The following is a 27,737-nucleotide window of genomic DNA, read 5'->3' as shown; positions in this document are numbered from 1 at the left end:
CACACGTGAAATCAGACTTGAAGCGAGCAGGGGGCCGCGCCGGCAAAAACCGCACGGCGCATTTCTAGCCACCATGATGATGATGATGATGATCGTATGGTGCTCTTCCCTGTGTAACGGGCGGACGTAAAATGCACGAATCCCGGCCATGGCGGCCGCATTTTGATGGGTACGAAATGCAGAAAACACCTGTGTAGTTAGATTCAGATGCACGTTAAAGAACCCCAGGTGGTCCACATTAACCTAGAGTCCCCTATTACGGCGTGCCTCATAATCATGTGGTGGTGTGGCAAGTAAAACGCCATAATTTAAATTAGGTCCTAGCACAAAAGCCGGTGCATCGCGCCACGCCATGGACACAGATGTGGAAACAAACAGAAAAAGGTTGCACCAACAGCAGCGAAGCTTGAAACACGCTTTTACAGCAGAGCTGTTCGTAAGTCCGTTTCGTGCCGACAGAAAACTCGGCCCAGCTGTGCATCGCCGAGCCACGCAACCTCCTCGCGTCACACAGGTGCGTAGGGCGGAGTCTCGCCGCGTCATGCGTGCGCTTTGCCTTCCCTCTCCCCAGCCGAGGAGAAGCAAGTCTTCGCTTAGCCGTGACGTCACTGATATTACAGTGTACTAGAATAGTACACTGTACTGATATGCTAGAAAGCTCTGAGCAGCCGGCGCGCCGTGTCACCTCTCGCTTGGTATGAGCCTAGCCAAGCCATGCATGACATCGCCAACTTAGCAAAACCTAGCAACAGTTAGTGTGAACCTAGCCAAGCCATGCACAACCTCGCAAAACTCAGCAACACCTAGCAACACTTAGTATGAACCTAGCCAGCATGAACCTAGCCAGTATGAACACCAGCAGCGAAGAATATAATTGGCTCTCTGTTTGCATAGTAGAGCATTGCGCCACCAGGTAGCGCCATCAAATCGGCCGTTACAAAATACGAGTTTCATACCATACGCGTCGTATGAGAGTTGAAAGTCAACTCGCGTTTTCAGTGCTCACGAGGGTTTCGACGGGAATTCAGGGCGCAGGCTCCTTTCTCAAGCGTATGACCTCCGAGGGTAGCCGAACGCCAGGCCGGGGTACGCTTGTGCCCATTTGAACCAGTGGGTGCCCGGCGGCGGTGGGAATCGAACCCACAACCTCCCGCAGCCGAGGCGGGCGCTCTACCTGTAGGCCACGGCTGGAGTCAAATGATTTGACTCCATTTTGGAGAGTTATTGCGCTCCTTAATAGAGTACCTTCGCGATTGGACGCAAGCGGAATGTCAGTACGCGATCGAAGTGTACGCGAGCTCTTTAAAAGAGGATTCAAACGACAGTTCTTGCACTGTCCACATGAACACCTTGGCTATTCGGCTTTAGCGGAATTGCAGTATACTTGACCGGGAAGTGCAACTGCTCCTGAAAGGAGGAGTCACATGAGTTCTTGCACTCCCCGATAGAGCATAATGCCAGTACTCCATTGAGAAGGGGGATACAAGAGCTTTCGAAAAGAGGAGTCAAATAAACGTTCTGCGACTTAACGATAAGAGCACCTTCATCCTTGGGCGTAGAAGAAACGTCAGTACAACCCAGGACCATTAGGGGCTTATTTTGCCCCAAACAATAATCTCCATCTAACCTGCACGCATTTCCTTTCTTCAGTGTTGCGCTTCCGGCACTTTAAGTTTCAGGTCACGAACAGCACGTGCTTATCAGCGTGACATAGCGTTCCCAACGGGAAAGCATCGGGCGCGCAGCGCTATAAGGAAGGGAAGTACACTCAAGATGAGTTGCTTGGTGACAAGAAATGCCCCTAAGGTCGTGGAACTTTTAAAATTGAACTCCACCATGCAGTTCTCTCCGTTTATATATAAAAAAAATATTGTGTTTTACGTGCCAAAACCACGATCTGATTATGAGGCACGCTATAGTGGGGGACTCCAGAATAATTTGAACCACATGAGGTTCTTTAACATGCACCTAAATCTAAGTACACGGGTGTTTTCGCATTTCGCCTCCATCGAATTTCGGCCGCCGTGTCCGGGATTTGATCCCGCGACCTCGTGCTTAGCAGCCCGTCACCATAGCCGCTAAGCAACCACGGCCGGGTTTTTCTCCGTTTCTCCTAGCATGGTGTAACAACATAAGTCAGGTTTCGAAGAGTACGCCCCACATGCGCAGGGACTACGTGTGCAAGCTGGCGAGCTGGTTCCCCTCGGTCACGGACTTGGCGCTGCCGCACAATCTGGCCTCCCGTGGCGTCTGCAGCCGCAAAGACTGCGAGGGCCACCGCAACAGAAAGGCACGTGCCTGCACTTTTTTTTTTTTTTTTTCGAATCGCGTGCTGCTGCTCCTTCCGATGTCCTGTACAGTACGCCGTTTAGCGTATATCTTTGTCACATAACGTTTTCGACTTGCCATATTTTTGTAGCAGTAAAGGAAAGTACAAAGCCCTCTACACCCGAGAGAAAAATACTGGCAAGCGTTAGAGCGCCGTAAATAATGTATCATACTACTTGTCTCCGCGAAACAGTTTTGGTTTTTCGGCACTCAGGAGGTGAGTGCATAATGACGTCACTGTTAATAACGTCACAATGCAGTGGCTCGCTCCGCTCCTGCAATCGCTGCAGCTGCCTGCCACACATCAGTGCAACCAGATCGCGCGCGCAGCATTGTTTTAGACGCGGCAGCGTTAAGGGCCCCGTGTCGCAGAAAATCCGGCGTCGGCGTCCGTGGCGGAGAAAAATAATCCCCAACCACCCCGACCGCGCACGCCCTCCGCGTGGCGCAAGGTGTTAGTGAACAAAAATTGAATTTCTCACAGTGAAATCCGTCAGAAAAATGGTAAAGTATGACTTAACCACAACCTACAGACATGATGGCGTCGGATTGTAATTTGAATGTCATCATCATCATCAGCAGCAGCAGCTTATATTTTATGTCCACTGCAGGACGAAGGCCTGTCCAATTACCCCTGTCTTGCGCTAGCGTATTCCAACTTCCGCCTGCAAATTTCCTAACTTCATCATCCCATCTGGTTTTCTGCCGACCTCGACTGCGCTTCCCTTCTCTTGGTATCCATTCTGTAACCCTAATGGTCCACCGGTTATCCATCCTACGCATTACATGGCCTGCCCAGCTCCATTTCTTCCGCTTAATGTCAACTAGAATATCTGCTATCCCCGTTTGCTCTCTGATCCACACCGCTCTCTTCCTGTCTCTTAACGTTAGTCCTAAGATTTCTCGTTCCATCGCTCTTTGCGTGGTCCTTAACTTGTTCTCGAGCTTCTTTGTTAACCTCCAAGTTTCTGCCCCATAGGCACGAGGAGCCCTTTGTGAAGTGCTCCAGAGGGGTTGTCTATGCCATCCCCTTGCACCCTTGTGGGCAGTTGTATATCGGCCAAACTAATCGTTGCGTGAACGACCGCTTAAGGGAACATGCGCAAAAGATGAACAAAAAGGAGGATAAGGGCGCGCATTTGGTGGCCCATGTTACCGCATGCGGTTGTGACGCTCGATTTCATGAGACTACCATTTTGGGCAGGAGTGGCAATGCCTCTTCTCGTCTTGCACTGGAGGCCTTCTTTATCAAGCAGAACAGAGATCGGTGTGTAACTGAGCCGTCTATCTCTTTACTTGACGCCGAATTTGACTTCTTGCGCAACCGTCTTTAATCTACACGTGCCTTTCTTATCGTCTGGCCTGCGCATGCGTGACAAGAGGATATATATGTGCGTACAATCCTTCCTTTGCATTAAACAGTTGTGAGTAGCGCTTGTCCTTGTTTGTCCCTTTCTTGTTTCTGTCTTTTATATTGCGCTGAGTTACTTGTTCAGTTGGTCTTTGTAAGCTGACTTTCCCACGTTCTGTGTTGCAGTGAAGCCTACTCAAAGAAAAATGCGATGCGAACGGGGCCCGATGACGCTATCGCGTTCCACTCTTAAAGGCGAAGCTTATAAGCGTCCTCCAACTTTTTTTATGAGTGACCTACGTCATCGTACCTAGGTGTGTTGCTACATGAAGTCGGAAAATTTAGCTCTATATCTCGACGTCACGATAATTTCGATGGCGCCGTGACGTCATAGATTTTGACGGCGTTTGCTTGGGTCCAGCTAATTTTTTGTCGGCAGAGAGTAACTTCATTGTACTCTAAAAGACAAAGAGTACATTTAGCAAGTCTTGAGACCTTGTACTAATCCACAACGGTCCTAATACGAAAATATATCTTGAAAGCAGTGACGTCAGACCGCCGTACGCCACTGGTGTTCCCGCGCGAAATTCGTAGAACGAAACATTGGCTTTCATTTCATCTTGTAATAATCACCGCATCTCTGCAAATTTCGCGAAGATAATGTTTTGAAAGAACACTTTATATAAGTCGAAGCTGAGTTACTGTTTCTGTTTATTAGTCCCATTAAATGGCATGTCCGTCACTAGGGGACGCCGAGACACGCATGGAATTCCTCACAGGAAAGTGCCGGACGTACCGTTTTTGCGCTCTTCATACTGCTGGAGCTTTAGGACCTGCCTAGAATGCTGTACGATACTAGCCCGCCAATTCCTTTTGGTTAACGTTATTACGGGACCTTTGTCTGCTGTCCCAGCAGTCATCCCTGGAGCGGATCGTGGGCGACGCACCGGCGCTCGGGTCGGCCAACCTCGAGCTGGACGAGCCACTCCTCTCCGACTGCCTGTTGGTGCTTCCCAATGTGAGTGAATTCAGTGAGCTGGTGAACTGGCCAGAGCAAGTGGAAGTTGAATTGAATTTCCATTATTGAAGCGAAAGCTTCATTACGCTACCTCGGGCAGCCGTCGGCGGCTCAACAGCTTTCACCTTGAGAGCTAGAGGTCAAACTACAAGAGAGCATTAAGGCGCATTTATAGTCCGACGTTATCGTTGCTCACACTTTGTCTTGCATTATTTACAAACTTATTCCTCTGATGTTTAAGTATGACAGCCCACAAACAAATATCATGAAACAAAACACCGGCAGCGCATGTCTTTTATGTTAAATATTCTCAAACTAAATGTTAAAAGTGCGAAAAAATGTCGCAGTTTCGCCCGAAAGGCGAAGCATCGATTGCGATAGCAAATTAGTAGAGAGCTATTCGGAGTAGGGATAGTAGTTTTATCGGCTGCATAAACTTGGACACATTGGCTTACTAACTGAATTAACAATCGTGGTGTCAGCGCGCACAAGCAGACATGAATAGATCACACTGAATGACCGCAGCCAACGACTGTCAAAACGCTGGCAGCAAGCGCAGGTTCGCGCGGTCTATCGCTTCAACGGAAACTGAACGGCGAATGCACAGCGCATACAAAGGTCAGAGCCGTGTGGAGATAAGAGACGGTGCGGGCGACCGGCACCGCCGGGCAAAGGAGAAGTTGGTAGAGGAGAAGCTGCCCCCCCCCCCCCCCCCCCCCCCTCTTCCCGTTTCTTGCTTTCGCGTGGGAGATTGAGTGGCAAGATACGCCTTTGGTGCTGGAGCACAGCGCCGCCTCGCCTCCCTCCCTCCCACACCCCCACGGCCTTTCGGGCGATGGTTGCGTTTGCTTTCCACCGTGCGTTCGCTCTCCGTGATAGCGCGCGGGGGAGTTCGCCCTCCGTGATAGTGCGCGTCCCTCGCGCGCGCTCTTTCGCTCGCGCTTACGGAGCGCGGCGACGATTTTATCGCTCTTGGAATCTATACGGAACCTCACGGCGACGGCGACGGCAGAAATCCGGTTGAAGTGTCTATATATGCTATCGCAATAAAATTGTATGGCCAGTCTGATTGTTGATCGGTAGCCAACGCAGAGATGCCACAGGGGTTTCCGCTGTCGCTTTTGTTGTATTTGGAACCCTTGAGTGTAAAAATGATTAGTAACAATTGATAGCATTCAAGGCGCTTCACTTTGGTGGAGGTTACTGAAGTTAGAATACTGGCTTACGTACGCGGACGACGCTGCCTGCCATCGTCTCCCCTGATACGAGTGCTACGAACGCAATGGCAATTAAAAGGTTCTGTGATGTCACATAAAGAAGTGTCAGGGCCTTTGGCATGGCGAATGGTCATGGTCGGCGCGTCTGTGTGCGAAAACGTCCACTGGTGGACAACGCCCAGTAAACAATTTCGAATACCTCCGGGCGAATAACGGGACACGACCCAACATATAGTGGAGGCCGTGCCATGGCACTTAAGTGCACAGCAAAGTGTTTCTTTAATTCTGATTTTGGATTTCACACGTGGGCCGTACCCGGCTGCAGTGCGATGCCGGGACGACCCGTGGCGCCGGTGGGGCAAGCCCCTTACTCGGCGCCGCTTTAGAAAAATTGATTAAATATCGAAAACCCATGATAGGGCCATATCAGATATTAAGCTGATAAGAACAGATACTACACAAAGGGAATTTATTTACACCGTACATCGTTACACGTTTCTTAGTGTACATATATATCTACGGAACATAACCACATTCTTAAAGGGCCCCTAAACCACCCAGAGGTCGAAATTTAGTTGTGGTGTTGCAGTTGTGCACGAGTCTACAACGAACACGTAGCCGCGAGAATTTTTCGAAATGGTGCCGTAATAGCGGAGTGACACGCGTTTGATGAACGAAAAACGGCCCTCTCTCGTTTCGCTCTTTCCTTCGCTTCTCTCCTCGTCGGCTGGTCTCCCCTCCTCGCCGAGTGCTGCTCGAAATGTCACGTGACATACGTCATCGCCAACGCGCTTCTCAAAACACTGCCTACTTCCGGTTAAGGCACGTCCACGCTAGCCATGCTAGCGGCACGAACCGGCCTCCTGTCTGCCGCGCGAGATGTGTCCTAAGTAGACGGCAGTTCGGCCGGCGCCCCGCCCGCTGCACCATCAACGGGCCAATCGACGACCGCGAAGCTGCGCGCCTCCGCCACCGGCAACGAAAACATCGGGTGCTGCTGATTGCACGGCTACCGACGGGAGACAAAGTTGGTTCTTTATTCTATGGGGAGACGACCGGCTCGGCTGTGCTCGCATCGCAGCCGACGGCGCCGCTAATATCAGCGTATTTTTCTTCTTTGTGTACAATTATTTCGAAGAGCGATAACAACGATAAGAAAATATTGCGGCTTGTGAGCGTCGGTAATTCATTTCGAAGCGCCGTCCGCTTTAGCTTTGAAGGGAACCGGAAAAGGCCTAGCGACGATATCGGCGCCGTCGAACGATCAGCGGCGGTGAGGCTGCGCAGAAATGAGTCCCGGTCTCATCCTCTCTACGTACGGCAAGGAAATCTCGCCGCTCGCGAGCAAGACCGCTGTCGAACGGTGGCCCGCGAATGGCAAACGCCGTGCGGCGAGTTAACGTGCCGGTAACGTGGACGTGGACTCGGCGCTCCTCGGCTACCCGATGTTGCTGCGGTGCCGGCGCGTGTTATGCGAAGCGTGCCGCCATAGACCCAGTGTTGCGCGCACGTCTGGAAAGGCCAACACTGTCGCACTCTATTCGCGCAGCTAATAAGACCGCTAAGCATGACTGTGTTGGAACACGAGCGATTTGGCACTTGCGTTGCGGGCTGTAAATACCGATGCGCAAGCGCGCACAAGCTAGCAACACGGCGAGGACGTGCAGGGAGCGCGCGTGCCTGCTAGCAGACAAACCGGAAGTCGTAGGTTCTTGTTCGACCAATGGACATCGTTTCCACTGTTGACATCACCAGATTCCCCCTGCTGACGTCGTGACGACCGCTGGGGTTCCGGAAAGGCGAGGGGAGGAGGACGGCATTGTTTTTTTTTTTTTCTTTCTTTTTTTCTTTTGGTTTTGTGGCGCGCCCGCGGCGCGTAGCGCTGCAGCGTTTGGCATCGTTGATCGTGATTGCATTCTGAACTCGATGCGCGTGTTTACTTGAAATGTTCAAAAAATATCTGAGGTGGTTTAGGGGCCCTTTAAGCGCAAATTATCATTTAATACAATTCTATACCCTTGTGTTCATGCACACATATATTACATATATTAAATTACATATTACAAAAGGGGAATTCATTTACACAGTACATATTTACACATTTCCTAGTGTACATATATCTTTGGAAAGTAAACATATTCTTAATTACATATTCTCATTTATATACAATACTGTGCACTTATATTCATGAACATATATATTACATACATTGCATATATTATCAAGAACACACAAATTTGTCAATACATGTCTCCATACACAAGTATACAAATAACACTTTCTCGTAATAATAAGTTATTTAATAATGTGTTTACTGTTTAAATTGTTGTCATTGTAATTAGTGGGGGGGGGCATTATAGATTATGTTAAAACTGGGTGATCTTCATTTGTATTTCATTGTCTTTTTCTATTAGGAAGCGTGTATGCCACCTTTGCAGGTACCTCATTTCTTTGTTCTTCTTATATTGTTCATTTACAAACTTCCAGGCTATCAGCCTGGCTTTCCTTATTGTAGGGTAAGTGGCTCTTACTGGCTTCCCGGACGCCTCGGCTAAACACCTTCTTTTCCATATACACATCATTATTAATATGTGTAATGGACTGTGGGTTCGTGTTTGTGTCGGTTTTGGGGTTTTTCCGGTATGTACCATTTTATTTGCTAATTGCCATGTTGCCTTGGCGGCGTTACAATCAAAAAGTGCATGGTTAATGGTTTCTATTTCCTGGCAGTTGGGACATTTCTCATTCGGGACGATGCCCCAGGCTGCCAGCCTTTGGCGTGTGGGAAGTACACCCCATTGTTGTTTCCATTCGAACTCTTTAGCTTCATTTGGCATTTTTATTCTTTTTAGGTGTGACCACTTTTTTGTTGTAGCTTGTTGTTGTTCTTGCTTTGTCAGTGCGATGTATGCTAGTTCTTCGCTGAACTGGATTGGTGGTGTTTTACTAAGTTCTAATTGCGGGGTTTTGGTGTTTAGTTCTCTCTTTGTTTCAACTGCTTTCTTATAGAAGGGAAGTGGTTTTTCTACGACTGGTCCAATGTATGGTTCTGTCTTTCGAAGTGTGCTTAACCAGTATATTAAAAGAGGTCTGCCTATGTATTTTGTGTTATCTGTTAGTACTTGGACTGTTTTTGTGCTTAGGATGTGTGCTATTTTTTGTACATTTGGGAGGCTAAGGCCTCCTCTGTTGGCTGTTAAGTAGAGCAGATTTTTCCTTACGGTTGGTGGTTTGTTGTTCCACAGATATGCGGTGATTACTTTTGTTATTCTGTTTGCTGTTTGTGTGGGCATGGTTGCTATTTTTGCTGCGTAAAACGCGTAGGCACATATTTTAGTTTTTATTATTTCTATTTTCCCTTTCATAGATAGGCCATAATTCTTTGCTTCTTGGCACGCTTTTTCTGCCTTTGTGCAGGCTTCAGTCCATGTTCTATTGGATACACCTTTGTTTTCAAACGTGATACCTAGTACTTTAAGCGCGTCTAATATCTGAATGTTTGTAGGTAGTGTTTCTGTTGTGTATCCGAATGTGAGGGCTTTGGTTTTCTTATTATTTAATTGTGCGCCTGAAATATCTCCGTATTCGTGAAAGACTTGTTGAAAGACACAAAAGCTGCTACAGTCTCTCACGAACAGGGAGATATCATCAGCGTATGCTGCTATTTTGACACATTCTTGTCCAGTCATAGGAAATCCTCTGATCATTTTATTTTCGGCAACCTGCCTGAGGAGTGGGTCTAAGGTTAGGATGAACAGTAGTGCTGACAGTGCGCATCCCTGTCTTGCACCTCTTGTTACGTTTATTGCTGTGGTTAATTTTCCATTAATTAGTATTTTGCTTTGTATGTCTGTGTATAAAAGTTTTATGCACTGAATGAAGTCTGGGGGGAATCCATAGGTTTCAAGTAGTGTAATTAGGTAGTCGTGTTCGACTCTGTCGAATGCTTTGGACTGGTCTACTGTTATAAAATATCCATTTAATTGTTTGTGTTGCATGTAAGCAAAACTGTCTCTAATTAGTGTAAGTGTTGCAAAGATGGACCTTCCTGGTACTGATGAAGCCTGATAAGGTGTTATTATGTATGGAAGAAGTTTTGTTAGCCGTTTGGACAAGAGTGTTGTTACTATTTTGTAGTCGGTGTTGAGTAGTGTAATTGGTCTCCATGAACCTGTTTCTGTGGGGTCACCCCCTTCTTTTAATATTAATGTAACATGTCCAATGTTGAAGGAGGCTGGTTTGTGCTTGTCGATAATGAAGTTGTTAATCATTTTCAGTAAGGTGTCGCCTATTTCTTTTAGGAATGTTTTATAAAAACCCGTTATAATACCGTCTGGTCCTGGTGCTGTAGTTTGTTTCATTGTTTTGAGTGTATTTTCTAGTTCTCTCATTGTTACAGGTGCACATAAGGGATCACTGTCTTTATCTGTTTGGGGGCAGTTGTAGCAGAAGGAGTTTATCCTGTTTTTGAGTTCTGTTATTTCCCTTGATTTTTCGGTTTGAAAGAGTTGTGTGAAGTGATGGACTAGTGTTTCCTCGATTCTTTGGTGATCTGTCGTTATGGTTCCTTCTATGGTCTGTATTTTCTCTATTCTATTGTCTTTGGTGCTTCTCATGTGATTGTTTTGTGCATACGTTAAATCTGGAAGTTCGTCTTCTGCTAGTTTTTGTTGCATCACTTTTTTAGATGCTTGGGCAGCTTCTCTTAGGGTTTCGTCGTATTTCATTCTCATGCATTCTAAGTACTCTTGTGTGGTGAAAGTTAGTTCTCCACCATTTTTAATGATTTGTATCCTTCTGGAGATTTCTATTAGTTTGTTAGTTATTCTCTTACATCTATTTTTCCCGGCTGTTTCTAGTATTTCTCGCCATTCTGTTTTAAGCTCATCCCATTCTTTCTTTCTGTGTTGTGTTGTGTCTATTACTGAGTGTTGTAGTGCTTGCTTTATTTCTTCTATACTTTCTATGTCTTGTAATAATGTAGTGTTCATTCTCCACGTATTTGGGTTGTTTAATCTACCTGGTTCCCCTGTTATTGTTACAATAATTGGTCTGTGATCACTTCTGTCTGCTAGTTCTTGTGGCAGTCCTTGTACTTTACAGTCTTCTAGGTTTTGTGTTATTTTAGGGGATGTGTAAATTCTATCGATTCTGCTTGTGGTTATTCGTGAAATTCTTGTCGGCTCATAATTGTTTCTGTGTTTAACTATCCACGCATCAGACATTTTATTCTGTAATAGTTACTTTTTAAGTTCTTTGGAGTTGTACGTGGATCCTCCTTGTCCTGGTCCTCTTATATCTCGGTTTGAGTCGAGGACACAGTTGAAGTCTCCTAGAATTATATATTCGCGAGGCTCTAACATGTAGTTTTTTAATTGTTTGAAGAATGTGTTTGTTTGATTTCTTGTGGCTGGTGCATATACATTAATTACTCGTACTCTTTTCCCATCGACAAATATATCCATTGCAATCACCCTCCCTTCTGTGTCATATGTACAGTGTGCACTTTGTCTGTATTTGTTGGATATGAAAATTATACCGGTGCCACAAGAGCGTGCGTCTGTCAAAGAGAAAAAGGTGTCGAAATGAAATTTGTTTTTAAGTTCTACTACGTCTCGGGTTGTTCGGAAGTTGGTTTCTTGTAAACACAGTATGCCTATGTTATTGTTTTTGGCAAAAAGGATTATTTATTTTTGTTTCTAAAGCCTCTTACGTTAAAAGACATTAATTTTAACTTCCCCATTGTCGCACGCCGTGCAAGGGTTGGGAGCTAATGTAGCAAAATTAAGGGGGGGGGGGGGAGGATTCCTTGGACCGACGCATGCTTAATTGTGATTAATACTATGTGTGTTGTTTGTGTGGTATTTCATGTTGTATTGTGGTGTGTAAGGTGCCATGTGGCACTTTAGTTCAAAGTTCACATTGTGTTTACGTGTCGAGGACTATACGGATGTTTGGCTTTCGATCAATAGAAAACACTTGGGTTTGCTACCTTCTTAGCTTACATACCGAAAACACTTGTTTGTTTTTGGGCAAAGTTCTCGGCTGTACATACCAATAGGTGCAGAGGGCTTAGGGAGGGATGAGGTCTTGTGCCTCATTATGCGTTTGGATTCAAATTGTTTCTTTCTTCTGAAAACATGATTGTAGGTTCAAATCTGTTTTATTTTTTTGTCTTATTGCTATGCACAGCCTTACACCGCATCATTGAAATACACACATGCTCGTACATTTACATTTCTTAGTTCATGGCGCAGACCCTCTTTTATCTCTTTAGCTTTTTTTTTTTAACGTGCGTTTCTAATGTGCTATCTCTTGTGACATCATACGTGTTTCAAATCTTATCTAGGGCTCGTGCTTGCTGTTTCTGGTGGTGTCGCTTAGTATTGGCTTAGAGCAGAAGGTTTTCCCTGCTCTTTTCTTCTTGCGTTGTTACGTCCATGTCATCTTCACTCGCCGATGACGTTGCTTTGTCACGTGTTGGAGAGTGTTTACGTGCTTTTTTTGTTTTTCGCTCTTTTCATGGTTTCGCTATCACTGCTCGTTGTCTCTGATTTGGGGCGTCTTTGCGTGGTTATGGTTTCTTGATTGCTCTCTTGTCTATATGTGTTTCCGGTCTTACTTTCCCCTCTTATCTTTGAGCGTGATCAGTGTCTGATTTTTTCTTTTTGGTTTTCTGTTGAGCTTGTGCTTGCGCCTATGTTGGCTGCCTTATCTTGTTTTACTTTCGTTGGGTCGCTCAAGCGTTTTATCTCTTTCGGCGGGAGCGTGCTTTTATTTTCTTCCTGTTCCGGGATGACGTAACGCCCACAACTGATTATTGGTGAATCTTCGTTGTATGCTCCTTGGTTTCTTGTCTCGGTATCTTTACCTTGCACTTGGTCTGTACCTTGGGATGCCTCTCGATTCCCGTGAACTTTTTCCATATTAGTGTTATTTGGGCTGTTCTTTTCAACTGTCGTTTGGTGTGACGTCATGTCGGTTGTTGGAGATGGTTCTGTTAGGCCTCCTTCTGATGTGGGCGTGGCCGGTGTCTCATTTGTAGGCGTTTTTTCAGTTTCATTTGGCTTGCTGTCCATGCTTTGTGTGCTGTCTCCAGCACTCTCTCCGTCCCAATAGCTTGTCTTTTTGCGTGTCATATTGGAACCTCGTGGCTTGAGCACTCGCATGCCTGAGGCTGTGTTCGTTTCTAGTGGCGGGAATTCTGCATCAGGTTGGGCGCTTCTTGCCGGTGCTTGTTCCGGGGGCGTGTGTTGCCACACCGTTCCTGCATTTGATTTCGCATATGCCTTTCCACGGAAGCATGTTTTTGTAGCGTGACGGCCTCCACACTTTCTGCATTCTTCGTCGCAACTTTCGGCTTCGTGTCCGAAGACACCGCATCGTTTGCAATACGGCGACGTGCACGCGGTAGCCATGTGGGTGCCGTCACCACATCTTGCGCATACCCTTCTCATTCCGCGGTATTCGCACATGACTCGGTGCCCTTGCATTATCATGAAAGTGGGTACCGGCCTGCACATTTCAACTCGTACTTTGTCTGTTTAGCACTTTCGTGTACGCTACGCTTTTGACATTTCCATAAAGTTGCAAAGCCGCTGCTACAACTTCATTGACGTATTGCGAATGGTCATGGTCGGCGCGTCTGTGTGCGAAAACGTCCACTGGTGGACAACGCCCATGCGGGCGAATGACGGGCCACGACCCAATACTTACTTAGTGGAGGCTGTGTCATGGCACCTAAGTGCTCAGTAAAGAGTTTCTTTAATTCTGATTTTGGATTATACACGTGGGCCGTACCCGGCTGCAGTGCAATGCCGGGACGACCCGTGGCACCGGTGGGGCAAGCCCCTGACTCGGCGCCGCTTTAGAAAAATTGATTTAATATCGAAAGACCCATGATAGGGCCCTATCAGATATTAAGCTGATAAGAACAGATACTACACAAAGGGAATTTATTTACACCGTACATCGTTACACGTTTCTTAGTGTACATATATATCTACGGAACATATTATCATTTAATACAATTCTATACACTTATGTTCATGCACACATATATTACATATGTTACATTACATATTACAAAAGGGCAATTCATTTACACAGTACATATTTACACATTTCTTAGTGTACATATATCTTTGGGAAGTAAACACATTTTTAATTACATATTCTCATTTATATACAATACTTGTACACTTATATTCATGAACATATATATTACATACATTGCATATATCATCAAGAACACACAAATTTGTCAATACATGCCTCCATACACAATTATATAAATAACACTTTCTCGTAATAATAAGTTATTTAATAATGTGTTTACTGTTTACATTGTTATCATTGTAATTAGTGTGGGGGGCATTATAGATTATGTTAAAACTGGGTGATCTTCATTTGTATTTCGTTGTCTTTTTCTATTAGGAAGCGTGTATGCCACCTTTGCAGGTACCTCATTTCTTTGTTCTTCTTATATTGTTCATTTACGAACTTCCAGGCTATCAGCCTGGCTTTCCTTATTGTAGGGTAAGTAGCTCTTACTGGCTTCCCGGACGCCTCGGCTAAACACCTTCTTTTCCATATACACATCATTATTAATATGTGTAATAGACTGTGGGTTCGTGTTTGTGTCGGTTTTGGGGTTTTTCCGGTATGTATCATTTTATTTGCTAATTGCCATGTTGCCTTGGCGGCGTTACAATCAAAAAGGGCATGGTTAATAGTTTCTATTTCCTGGCAGTTGGGACATTTCTCATTCGGGACGATGCCCCAGGCTGCCAGCCTTTGGCGTGTGGGAAGTACACCCCATTGTCGTTTCCATTCGAACTCTTTAGCTTCGTTTGGCATTTTTATTCGTTTTATGTGTGACCACTGTTCTGTTGTAGCTTGTTGTTTTTCTTCCTTTGTCAGTGTGATGTATGCTAGTTCTTCGCTGAACTGGATTGGTGGTGTCTTACTAAGTTGTAATTGCGGGGTTTTGGTGTTGAGTTCTCTCTTTGTTTCAACTGCTTTCTTATAGAACGGAAGTGGTTTTTCTGCGACTGGTCCTATGTATGGTTCTGTAATAAACGTCTTTCTTAGTGTGCTTAACCAGTATATTAAAAGAGGTCTGCCTATGTATTTTGTGTTATCTGTTAGTACTTGGACTGTTTTTGTGCTTAGGATGTGTGCTATTTTTTTTACATTTGGGAGGCTAAGGCCTCCTCTGTTGTCTGCTAGGTAGAGCAGATTTTTCCGTACGGTTGGTGGTTTATTGTTCCACAGATATGCCGTGATTGCTTTTGTTATTCTGTTTGCTGTTTGTGTGGGCATTGTTGCTATTCTTGCTGCGTAAAACGCGTAGGCACATGCTTTAGTTTTTATTGTTTCTATTTTCCCTTTCATTGATAGGCCATAATTCTTTGCTTCTTGGCACGCTTTTTCTGCCTTTGTGCAGGCTTCGGTCCATGTTCTATTGGATATACCTTTGTTTTCAAAAGTGATACCTAGTACTTTGACCGCGTCTAATATCTGAATGTCTGGAGGTAGTGCTTCTGTTGGGTGTCCGAATGTGAGGGCTTTGGTTTTCTTATTATTTAATTGTGCACCTGAAACACCTCCGTATTCGTGAAAGACTTGTTGAAAGACACAAAAGCTACTACAGTCTCTCACGAACAGGGAGATATCATCAGCGTAGGCTGCTATTTTGACACATTCTTGTCCAGTCATAGGAAATCCTCTGATCTTTTTATTTGCGGCAACCTGTCTGAGGAGCGGGTCTAAGGTTAGAATGAACAGTGGTGCTGACAATGCGCACCCTTGTCTTACGCCTCTTGTTACGTTTATTGCTGTGGTTAATTTCCCATTAATTAGTATTTTGCTTTGTATGTCTGTGTATAAAAGTTTTATGCACTGAATGAAGTCTGGGGGGAATCCATAGGTTTCAAGTAGTGTAATTAGGTAGTCGTGTTCGACTCTGTCGAATGCTTTGGACTGGTCTACTGTTATAAAATATCCATTTAATTGTTTGTGTTGCATATAAGCAAAACTGTCTCTAATTAGTGTAAGTGTTGCAAAGATGGACCTTCCTGGTACTGATGAAGCCTGATAAGGTGTTATTATGTATGGAAGAAGTTTTGTTAGCCGTTTGGACAAGAGTGTTGTTACTATTTTGTAGTCGGTGTTGAGTAGTGTAATTGGTCTCCATGAACCTGTTTCTATGGGGTCACCCCCTTCTTTTAATATTAATGTAACATGTCCGATGTTGAAGGAAGCTGGTTTGTGCTTGTTGATAATAAAGTTGTTAATCATTTCCAGTAATGTGTCGCCAATTTCTTTGAGGAATGTTTTATAAAAACCCGTTATAATACCGTCTGGTCCTGGTGCTGTGGTTTGCTTCATTATTTTGAGTGTATTTTCTAGTTCTCTCATTGTTACAGGTGCGCATAAGGAGTCACTGTCTGTATCTATTTGGGGGCAGTTGTAACAGAAGGAGTTTATCATGTTTTTCAGTTCTGTTATTTCCCTTGATTTCTCGGTTTGGAAAAGTTGTGTGAAGTGATGGACTAGTGTTTCCTCGATTCTTTGGTGATCTGTCGTTATAGTTCCTTCTATGGTTTGCATTTTCTCTATTCTATTGTCTTTGGTGCTTCTCATGTCATTGTTTTGTGCATACGTTAAATCTGCAAGTTCGTCTTCTGCTAGTTTTTGTTGCGTCGCTTTTTTAGATGCTTGGGCAGCTTCTCTTAGAGTTTCGTCGTATTTCATTCTCATGCATTCTAAGTACTCTTGTGTGGTGAAAGTTAGTTCTCCACCATTTTTAATGATTTGTATCCTTCTGGAGATTTCTGTTAGTTTGTTAGTTATTCTCTTACATCTATTTTTCCCGGCTGTTTCTAGTATTTCTCTCCATTCTATTTTAAGCTCATCCCATTCTTTCTTTTTGTGTTGTATTGTGTCCATTACTGAGTGTTGTAGTGCTTGCTTTATTTCTTCTATACTTTCTATGTCTTGTAATAATGTAGCGTTCATTCTCCATGTATTTGGGTTGTTTAATCTACCTGGTTCCCCTGTTATTGTTACAATAATTGGTCTATGATCACTTCTAGTCTGCTAGTTCTTGTGGCAGTCCTTGTACTCTACAGTCTTCTAGATTTTGTGTTATTTTAGGGGATGTGTAAATTCTATCGATTCTGCTTGTGGTTATTCGTGAAATTCTTGTCGGCTCATAATTGTTTCCGTGTTTAACTATCCACGCATCAGACATTTTATTCTGTAATAGTAACTTTTTAAGTTCTTGGAGTTGTACGTGGATCCTCCTTGTCCTGGTCCTCTTATGTCTCGGTTTCGAGTCGAGGACACAGTTGAAGTCTCCTAGAATTATATATTCGCGAGGCTCTAACATGTAGTTCTTTAATTGTTTGAAGAATGTATTTGTTTGATTTCTTGTGGCTGGTGCATATACATTAATGATTCGTACTCTTTTCCATCCTACAAATATATCCATTGCAATCACCCTCCCTTCTGTGTCATATGTACAGTGTGCACTTTGTCTGTATTTGTTAGATATGAATATTATGCCGGTGCCACAAGAGCGTGCGTCTGTCAAGGAGAAAAAGGCGTCGAATTGAAATTTGTTTTTAAGTTCTATTACATCTCGGGTTGTTCGAAAGTTGGTTTCTTGTAAGCACAGTATGTCTACGTTATTGTTTTTGGCAAGTAGGATTATTTCTTTTTGTTTTTCTAAGTTTCTAAAGCCTCTTACATTAAAAGACATTAATGTTAACTTTCCCATTGTCGAATGCCGTGCAGGGGTTGGGAGCTATAAAAAAAAAAAAAAACCGGGGGGGGGGGGGGGTAGAATTCCTTGGACCGACACATGCTCACATGCTTAAGCGTGGCTATTACTATGTGTGTTGTTTGTGTGTTATGTCATGTTGTATTGTGGTGTGTAGAGTGCCACGTGGCACTTAAGTTCAATGTTCACATCGTGTAGACGTGTCGAGGGCTATACGGATGTTTGACTTTCGATCAATAGAAAGCACTTGGGTTTTGCTACCTTCTTATATACTGAAAACACTTGTTTGCTTTGGGCAAAGTTCTCGGCTGTGCATACCAATAATTATGTCCAGATGGTTAGGGAGGGGTAAGGTCTTGTGCCTCATTGTGCATTTGGATTCAAATTGTTTCTTTCTTCCGAAAACATGATAGATGCAATTTTTTTTTTTGTCTTATTGCTATGCACAGCCTTACACCGCATCATTGAGATACACAAACGCTCATAAATTTATATATCTTAGTTCGTGGCGCAGACCCTCTTTTATCTCTTTAGCCTTTCTTTTTTCTTTTTCCTTTTTTTTTTTTTTTAAACGTGCGTTTCTAATGTACTCTCTAGTGACGTCATACGTGTTTCCAATCTTATCTACAGCTCATGCTTGCTGTTTCTGGTGGTGTCGTTGGGTGTTGGCTTAGAGCAGAAGGTTTTCCCTGCTCTTTTCTTCTTGCGTTGTTACGTCCATGTCATCTTCACTCGCCGATGACGCTGCTTTGTCGCGTGTCGGAGAGTATTTACGTGCTTTTTTGTTTTTCGCTCTTTTTCTGGTTTCGCTGTCACTGCCCGTTGTCTCTGATTTGGGGCGTCTTTGCGTGGTTAGGGTTTCTTGGTTGCTCTCTTGTCTATGTGTGTTTCCATTCTTGCTTTCCCCTCTTATCCTTGAGCGTGATCGGAGTCTGATTTTTTCTTTTTGGTTTTCTGTTGAGCTTGCGCTTGCGCCTATGTTGGCTGCGCCTATGTTGCCTATATTGGCTGCCTTATCTTGCTTTACTTTCGTCTGGTCGCTTGTGTGTTTTATCTCTTTCGGAGGGAGCGTGCTTTTATTCCCTTCCTGTTCCGGGATGACGTAACGCCCACAACTGATTATTGGTGAGTCTTCGTTGTATGTTCCTTGGTGTCTTGTCTCGGTATCTTTACCTTGGGGCATGTCTTGGGATGCCTCTCGATTCGCGTCAACTTTTTCCGCGTTATTGTTATTTGGACTGTTCTTTTCATCTGTCGTTTGGTGCGACGTCATGTCGGTTGTTGGAGGTGATTCTGTTGGGCCTCCTTCGCTATCTGATGTGGGCGTGGCCGGTGTTTCATTTGTAGACGTTTCTTCAGTTTCATTTGGCTTGCTGTCCATGCTTTTTGTGCTGTCTCCAGCACTCTCTCCGTCCCAATAGCTTGTCTTTTTCCGTGGCAGATTGGGGCCTCGTGGCTTAAGCACTTGCATGCCTGAGGCTGCGTTCGTTTCTAGTGGCGGGAATTCTGCATCAGTTCGGGCGCTTCTGGCCGGAGCTTGTTCGGGGGGCGTGTGTTGCCACACCGTTCCTGCATTTGATTTCGCATATGCCTTTCCACGGAAGCATGTTTTTGTAGCGTGACGGCCTCCACACTTTCTGCATTCCTCGTCGCAACTTTCGGCTTCGTGTCCGAAGACACCGCATCGTTTACAATACGGCGACGTGCACGCGGTAGCCATGTGGCTGCCGTCACCACATCTTGCGCATACCCTTCTCATTCCGCGGTATTCGCACATGACTCGGTGCCCTTGCATTGTCATGAAATTGGGTACCGGCCTACACATTTCAACTCGTACGACTCGGACACCATTAAGCTTGTTTTGTCTGTTTAGCACTTTCGTGTACGCTACACTTTTGACATTCCCATAAGGTTGCAAAGCCGCTGCTACAACTTCATTGGATACATAGACAGGTAAGCGGTACACGTTCACAAATGTTACTGGTGGGCCTACGGCCTCCACTGGCACTCGCACATGGTTGACGCGAAATCCTTCAGCGACCATTAATTTAGTGGCTTGTGCCGCAGTTCTCGTGCACACTAGAAATTTCGCGCCGCCCATGTGCTGGAGTGCCAGTACACTGTCGTCGCCGGCAGTAAGTTCAATGGCATCAATTAAATCATCAACTGAAATATCGCCGTCTGGCGCATTGAACAGAAAGCAATTTTCCCTCAACGGGGTCTCACTGCTAGAATCCATGGTGTGGGGGGCGTTGCTCCTGGTAGCGTTGCCTCCGGGACACGTGGTGGACTGTTAGGACTAGTTGCATACAGCTGGCGCTGGGCGCCGCTGTACTCTAGTGGCAGGAAGGCTCAGCAGATGGCGCTGGCTTCGCTGTGGTTCGTTGGTCGGCTGGCAGCTCGACAGGAGGCGCTGGAGATCCAGGAGGCTCCCGTGATCATGGGCTGCTCAGCAGGCGCCGAAGGGTGCCCGCCGGGTTGCTCTGCCGTTCGCTGGATGGCGCTCGGGTTGTCAGCAGGTTGGCGGGTCCAATGCAGCAGGCTCGCTAAGGCGATCTCCCTGGAGGTCGGCGTCGTGATGACGTGACCCCAGGGATGTCAAGGTCTCTGGTAGACTTCTCCTCGGCCCGGGGGCGCTTTGATCTTAGCCCAAAAGGCCGAGAAGCGATAACCATTGATATTCGTCGACCTGAGCTCCCCTTACCTGATCTCCAACGTGGAGCCGATGAAAGCGACAAGACAAATCAAAATTACGAACTACTGGCTAAAATAAACCATGCGAGGCAGCTGTTGTCAATTCGACTGACGTGTACGCATGATGACTTTTATACTATACCGCCTACAAATTATTGTATTTACGTTTCAAAGCGAAAACGAACTACGCGCCGTCACTAAACGTGCGTACAGGCAGTATTAGCCCCGAGAAGAACCTACAGGGGCGCTGGGAGCGCCGCTCGCGTGACGTCAGGGCACGGACTCGCGTCTGCTGCCGTTCGGGCGCTGTCGCCGGCGGCGACAGCGCCACATAGCCATGGCTAGGTGGCGTATGCCACCTACGCCACATAGCCATGGCTAGGTGGCGTATGCCACCGCCCGATTTAAAGGGTTCAGCCTCATCCATCCATCCATCCATCCATCCATCCACTAGTAGGGACAGCGGAGACTGTCATGACAATCGTGAAAGTCTCTAAGTGCCTAGGGACATAGGCACCTAGAGACTTTTGCTTAGGGACTTTTGAGGCACTGGTCTCCGCTGAGCGTGGCTCTCTTATCTCCGGGACCGGGCGCAGCGACCTCGCCGAGCGCAGATCGTACGTGCGAGCGAATCGTGCGCGTTGAATGTCTGGCGGTGTCTGGCCCACGCCGGCCGCGCTTTATTATTGTAGCGTTTGTTCTAGTGGCGGAAATCCTTGCAGTAGTGGTGGTGTGGCATGACGGATTTTGGTCTCGGTGAACTGTGGTGGTGTAAACAAGCGGATACTACTCGCGTTTGTACACCGGTGCTGTGGCCGAAGCCTCAGTGTCAGGCGCCGACGCGAAGCGGTGGTTGTTGGGGTGTTGCGGAGCGCAGCGTAGCAACATCCCAAATAAATACTGCTCCAGTCAGGTAGACTGCTCCCTCCCTGATAGTGAGATTATATTTGGATCATCAAAACAGTGATGCGTTTATTTAGGAATATCATCGTTTCTCTCTTGCACCCGCTTGTCCTCGCGCCTGCGAGAGAGAAACGTTGATATTCGAGTATACCTTAGGCATTGAAATTGGCGCTTAAAGAACTGCTTCATGGTTTCAATTCGAAGTTGTAGTTAACTGATGGATTTCGCGAATAATGCGGGCCTCACCATAACCACAGTTGGTAGATTTAGTTGTGTAAGGGCTGTGCCATGATGTCGACAAAGGCAACTGAGTTTCACTATGAAACATTTTTTCGCGTGCAATTGATAGGCTTTCGATCTTAACCACAAAACTGTTCTTTCAGGTGATTTCTGTTATGGTATTTGTGAAGTATATACATACTATACGTGACGCGCTGTCGTGTTAACAGCCATGAACAATGCGTTTTCTCGGTGCCTGTTTCACAAAACGGTGAAAGTATTAGCAAACGTTTTCATGCAAGATGCGTGAAAATAATATAACCTACTATAACCTATACCTATATAACCTATAACCTATATAACCTATAACCTTAATATAACCTACTCTAGAGGAAACGCTCCCGATAGCGCCCATGTATTGAAATCGGGAACCGTAAGGGCGCCACCATGATGCTACCAAGGTACCTGGTACATGATACCTGATCGCGAAGCTTCCATAGAAGCCCATACATTCAAAACATGGCGGTTCATCGGCGGTTCATGGGGCTCAGCGCCATCTGTGTGAGGAGCGAACACTTCCGGTGGAAGAAAAAATAATTTCGCGTCATATCCGTTAAAAACAGAAGTGACGTCATTTTGTTCTCAAAGGCGCGAACTTTGTTTTCGGAGGCCTGCCATTACAGCTGTATATTCAAATATCCCGCCATTCGACTTGATTTGATGGGCGTTTCAAGCTATCGGCGCGAAAAGCGATGCAGGAAAAGATCAGCCGTAAGGGTGTCGAAATCGCATCGCAGCACAGAACATACATTCTTTGGAATCCGACGAATTCTTTGAGTGCAGAGAGCTCGTCCTTTCGTCGGACGCCAAGCCCGTCGGCCAGCGCTGTCCCACGAAAACAACTAAAGTGAACAATTATCTGGCGGTCGCAACTCACTATTTTCGGCTGAACAGGTTAAGAAACAATGAAACTGTTCGCATCACCAAATTCAGACAAACGTCGACAAGCAAAGCAACACGAGGGTGGGGGCATATTGTAACAGGTGAACTTTACGAGCGTGCCTTTCTGCCCACTTCAAGAGCTACATTGCATTGCAAGTGATAGCGGCGTCAACGCCCGCCGCTATCGGTGGGTACTATTATGGTGGGCGCTGAAAAAAGGTATTTATTGATAATGATGAAGTAAAATAGAGTTGTTCTTCTCTCGCCATGCATATATAAATTTGATCAGGAATCTTATTTTTGTTGAATGAATTTAACTGTGTGTCGCTTTAATTAAAAAACACTTTTTTCTTTCGCAATATTTGTTCCCTCCAAACAGTCACGCTTCAATCGTTGCTCCCATAACCACCCTTGCTGATGTCGGTGACAATTCGTTCTGAACTGCTTTTCGCCCAAAGCTTTGCGACCTATGTGGATCGACCTTGATGCTACTCTGTGCAGGCGCAGACCACGAGATGCGATTCAGACGAGGCGCGCTATCAACGCGATCCCGAGCCTCCGTCGGTATGGTAGCGCCATCTAGTTGAGGCTCCAGCAAATGCAGCCCTTCAGACAACGTAAATTTTACATCAAAATTTTCTAAACAGCGATTCAATATTTTTGAAATACATACGGAATTAACTTGAAATGTCCGTGCCTACATGATACGTAAAGTGCTTGCTTTTGCGTAATATTTTGAATATCTTTAGTGTTACAAAGATGAGTCGTAGCAACATGGCGGCACCTATGGGGTTCCCACTTTTTTCGCCCAGCGTTTCCTCTAGAGGCAGTATACTAACTCTATGATGTTGGCTGTGGAAGCGCCGCCTGCCTCTTGACTGAAGTAGACAGTGTGATTCAAAGCGCCTTGATCCTCGGCCATCCATAGCTAGGGTGAGACACTTCTCGAACGACTCTCTTTTACTTGCACATTTTCGAGCGGACACTGGACTTGCCGCGGTAGTCGTGTGGCTGTGGTGTTTCGCTGCTGAGCATGAGGTCGTGGGTTTGATGGCGGGCACTGTGGCTGTATTTCGGTGGAAGTGAAATGCAATAGCGCCTTCGTACATAAATTCAAGTGCACTGTAAAGGACCCCGGGTAATCAAAATTAATACGGAGTCCCCCTCTACGGCGTGCCTCGTATCAAATCGTGGTTTCGGCATGGGAAACCCCAGAATTTTATTGTTTTAGTGGACACGGGGCACTATCATCTTGCTCAGTCAATCAACAACAAGTGTCAAATAAGTATAGTGACCACTTTGGCCGAGGGCCTTGAATATTATGGAGTCTAGCCGAGTGGATGTCTTTCAGTGTACAAGAGTGCAAATGGTGCTGCGTAAAACTATCTAAGGTTGCCTAAATATTGCGAAATGATTGAAAAGCTTCCATTTTCTGCCGTGGAGGCTCTATACACAAGCTGTCGGTTTGCAAGTGCCTATCTGTGCTTAAAATCAGATCTTGTCGGGATTGGAAGTTACCAAAAGGTCAGTAGGCCTATTGGCATATGGGACCCATGGTAAAACCGCGAATGAGGCAGCACTAGGTGACATGGGGTAGATCTCTTGTGTAGCCAGAGAAGCGCAGAGCAAAATGAGTTTGAGGAAAGAGAAATGACCAGCTAAATTGCACAACTGTCTGTATTTCAAAAGCATGGACACGAAATAGCGGAAGAGGTCAAGAAAGTTGGTAACCAAGTACACGGTAATTGTAAGTGTGAATAGGCAACCAGAAGTCATCAAAAATAAAGTGAGAAATACTGAGACAGTAGAGTGGATGCAAACGATGGAAACAAAAACGACCTTGGAGATTTACATGAATGACAAGAAAAAGATTAGGAAGGAAAATGTGAACGATAACACTAAAAGGGCAGTTACTTGCTATTTCAGGCCCGAGCTGCTTGAATAAGGACAAAAACATACCATAGGAGGTATCTGCAGCAGGATGAAGGATTAGTTTACTACAGCAAAACTTCGGAGTCGGCTTGGCAGATTGTAATAGAATTCCAAGATATTCACCCTGCAAGAACTGGAGGCAATGTCCACTTTCCAGGAGCACTGTGATTCAAAGCTAAAGGGAGCATTACATGGTCAGTAGCCAGGGTCAGTAAAGGCATCATCATCATAAGCGTTTTTAGTGTCCACTGCAGAACGAAGGTCTCTTCCTGTGATCTCCAATTACCCCTGTCTTGCACTAGGTAATTCAACTTGCACCTGCAAATTTTCTAACTTCATAACCCCACCTAATTTTCTGCCTTCCTCGACTATACTTCCTTTCACTTGGCAATCATTCTGTAACTCTAATGGTCCACCGGTTATCTACCCTACCTATTGTATGACCTGCCAGCTAAATTTTTTTTCTCTTAATGTCAACTAGAATATCGGCGATGCCCGTTTGCTCTCTGAGCCACACCGCTCTCTTCCTGTCTCTTAACGTTTCACCCAACATTTTTTTGTTCCATTGCTCTTTGTGCAGTTCTTAACTTGTTCTCGAACTGCTTTCTGAACCTCCAAGTTTCCGTGCCTTATGTTAGCACCAGTAGAATGCAATGATTGTACACTTTTCTTTTCAGCGAAAGTGGTAAGCTTCCAGTCAGGCTTCTGTAATGCCTGCCGTATGCACTCCAACCCATTTTTTTTCTTCTGTAAATTGCCTTCTCATGACAGGGTCTCCTGTGAGTATAGATACTCACAGATAGTATGGATACGAGATTGACCTAGATAAACATACTCCTGCACAGACTCTAGAGGTTGACTGGCGATCATGAATTCTTGTTCCCTTGCCAGGCTATTGAATAAAACATTTGTCTTCTGCATATTAATCTTCACCGCCACTCTTACACTTTCTTGGTTAAGGTCCTCAATCATTAGTCGTAATTCATCCCCAGTGTTGCTGAGCAGGACGATGCTATCTGCAAACGGAAGGTTGCCGAGATATTCGCCGTTGATCCTCACTCCTAAGGCTTCCCAGTACAATAGCTTGAATACTTCTAAGCATGTAATGGATAGCATTGGAGAGATTGTGTCTCCTTTCCTGACTTCTTTCTTGATAAGTAATGTTCTACTTTACAGGGGGAGAACCAATGTACCTGTGGAATCTTTGCAGATATTTCCAAAGATATTCACGAATACCTCCTGTACTCCTTGATTATGGAATGCCCCTATGACTGGTGGTATCTCTACTGAATCAAATGCCTTTTCAGAATCTATGAAAGCCATATAGGGAGGTTGATTGTACCACATATTTCTTAATTACCTGATTGATGACATGGATGTGATTAATTGTAGAATATCCCTTCCTGAAGCCAGCCTCTTCTCTTGGTTGATTGAAGTCAAGTGTTGCCCTGATTCTATTGGAAATAATTGGATTCTATAGGTTCGAGGCCTAGGTAACTACAATGTATAGATAAAAGTTTTAATGATGAGATAGAACAGGGAGAGATAGGCAAAATGCTAGACTGCAATAGATGTTGTAGGACTTTATTAGCTCAAGCAGGCCAGGTGACTATTTGTCAGTACCCATTTCAGTGTGGATGACAGTTTGTATCACCATCATCGGTATGTTGCGAGCTAGGCTACTGCACCAAAGTTAGACGTCCTCCTCCAGTAAGATCTAATAAAAATATGTTTAAGCAGTCTATAGAATATCTGTAAAAGTTTGTTTATAAACTCTACATACAATCCTATAGACAATTCCTATAGACTTATCGATAACCAGTGATAGACTTTTGTGGCCTTGCACTATTTATCCACTCTTTTCTATAGACTATCTACAGGTAATTCCCATAGACTGGTGTATATACATTCAATTGACTTATAGACTTGCAATTTTATTGACTCTATTCTGTAAACTGTCCACAGACAATTCCTGTAGCCCTGTCTATACAAATCAAAGGCTTGTGAGTTGATGCTTCTTGTCCACTGCTGTCACACATGTTTGTTTTCTTCAGATAGTCTCCGTTCATTCCGCCTTGGATCCGGTGCTTCACATATGGAATGTTCTGTCAGACAAAGTCGTGCTGGATGACGTGGACTACGCCTACTTACGCAAGTGTCCCGAAGTGATCCTGGGAAGCTGGTGTGTGCTGCCTGGCAATACCCTGGCATACAGAGATGTTGGTGTCACCGAGGTCACAGGCGCCAGGCGTTTATGTCCCGCGGTGAGGAAACTTGAGGTAAATGTTTATCTTTTACGTTTAGATAGTAATTACGTACAGAATTGTACAAGGAGTAATGAAAAAAAACGATAGCGAATTCCACGCATATGTGAGAATTAGTGATACGCAAAGCTTTCTTTGATGTTTATGGAAATGTTAAGCCATCTCTACGTCATCCAAGATGTCAACTTTGCACCCGTTTTGTTCACTTTTTTCTCCACACTTGAGTGCTCCAAGTGCTAATTTGAATTGAAGTTGAATTTATTGTTTGCATATACATGTTTTAAATACTAAAAAAAGTCGGAGTTTCGCGCGAAAGGTAAAGCATCGATTTCGATAGCAAATTAGGGGACAGCTATACGAAGTAAAGATAGTAGCTTTATTGGCCGTATATATGTGTAAAGATAGGCATACTAAGTAAATTAACAAGCGCAGTGTCACGTGCACACAAGCAAACGTGAATACATCTAACTGGATGACCGTGGAAACTTGCTGTCAAAACGCTGGGGTGAGGAAGCGCTGCAGCAGCAGCAGCGAGTGGATTGACCTTTCTGCTGCCGCTCGCATCAACGTGAACTAAGCCGCGAAAACACAGTGCACGGCGGACTCTGACCCCGTCGCAGATGGCTTTCAAGATACAGTGGCACGGCATAGAACGCCCCCCCCCCCTCCCAATCCTCCACCTGGAGCCTCGTGGCCTGGGTGGGCGCGCACGGGCGCCCGGGCCTGCCGCAGTAGAATGTTGTACATGCCAGTTGCACATGCCCAATCGCACACATCCAGTGGTCTAAGTTGTTCACTCAGCAGGACAGCCAGCAGCCCCAAAGTGCAGAGTAGAGGGAAATAAAGCTTCGTTTAATGTTGCAGGTGTAAACCGAGCTGTCATATTCCTACCAGCGTGGTACGCACTTAGTGGTGCATAGAAGGTGTTCTATTTTAATGGCTCACGCCTTGACTCTTAAGGGGTAAGATCTAATCATTGACAGGGACAAATTAAGTTCTTAATTATTGGCCAACATTTTGTGGCAAGTGAACATGATGGACCAGACGATGCAAAAACTGCATTAACTTCAATAGCTGCGAC

The 27,737-nt window shown here is 45.2% G+C and overlaps 2 protein-coding genes and 2 pseudogenes across 3 annotated transcripts in view; 1 reads left to right on the top strand and 3 right to left on the bottom strand.

The window, feature by feature from the left end:
- LOC125940047 (uncharacterized) overlaps nt 1-27,737 on the bottom strand; it is a 398,764-nt gene that overhangs the window by 354,381 nt on the left and 16,646 nt on the right. The window lies entirely within an intron of this gene.
- LOC119463889 (uncharacterized) overlaps nt 1-27,737 on the top strand; it is a 49,622-nt gene that overhangs the window by 18,819 nt on the left and 3,066 nt on the right. For both annotated transcript variants that reach the window (XM_049655716.1, XM_049655715.1), the window contains exons 3-5: nt 2,170-2,290; nt 4,596-4,697; nt 26,447-26,671. In XM_049655716.1, the coding sequence (XP_049511673.1) occupies nt 2,170-2,290; nt 4,596-4,697; nt 26,447-26,671 (448 nt within the window). The remainder of the gene's footprint in view (nt 1-2,169; nt 2,291-4,595; nt 4,698-26,446; nt 26,672-27,737) is intronic.
- On the bottom strand, nt 6,214-6,387 carry LOC119465444 (U2 spliceosomal RNA; annotated as a pseudogene).
- Nucleotides 13,699-13,873, bottom strand: LOC119465441 (U2 spliceosomal RNA; annotated as a pseudogene).

The sequence above is a fragment of the Dermacentor silvarum genome, chromosome 9, assembly GCF_013339745.2.
Source record: "Dermacentor silvarum isolate Dsil-2018 chromosome 9, BIME_Dsil_1.4, whole genome shotgun sequence".
In the NCBI taxonomy this organism is placed as follows: domain Eukaryota; kingdom Metazoa; phylum Arthropoda; class Arachnida; order Ixodida; family Ixodidae; genus Dermacentor; species Dermacentor silvarum.
This window is presented reverse-complemented; position numbering and strand designations above follow the sequence as displayed.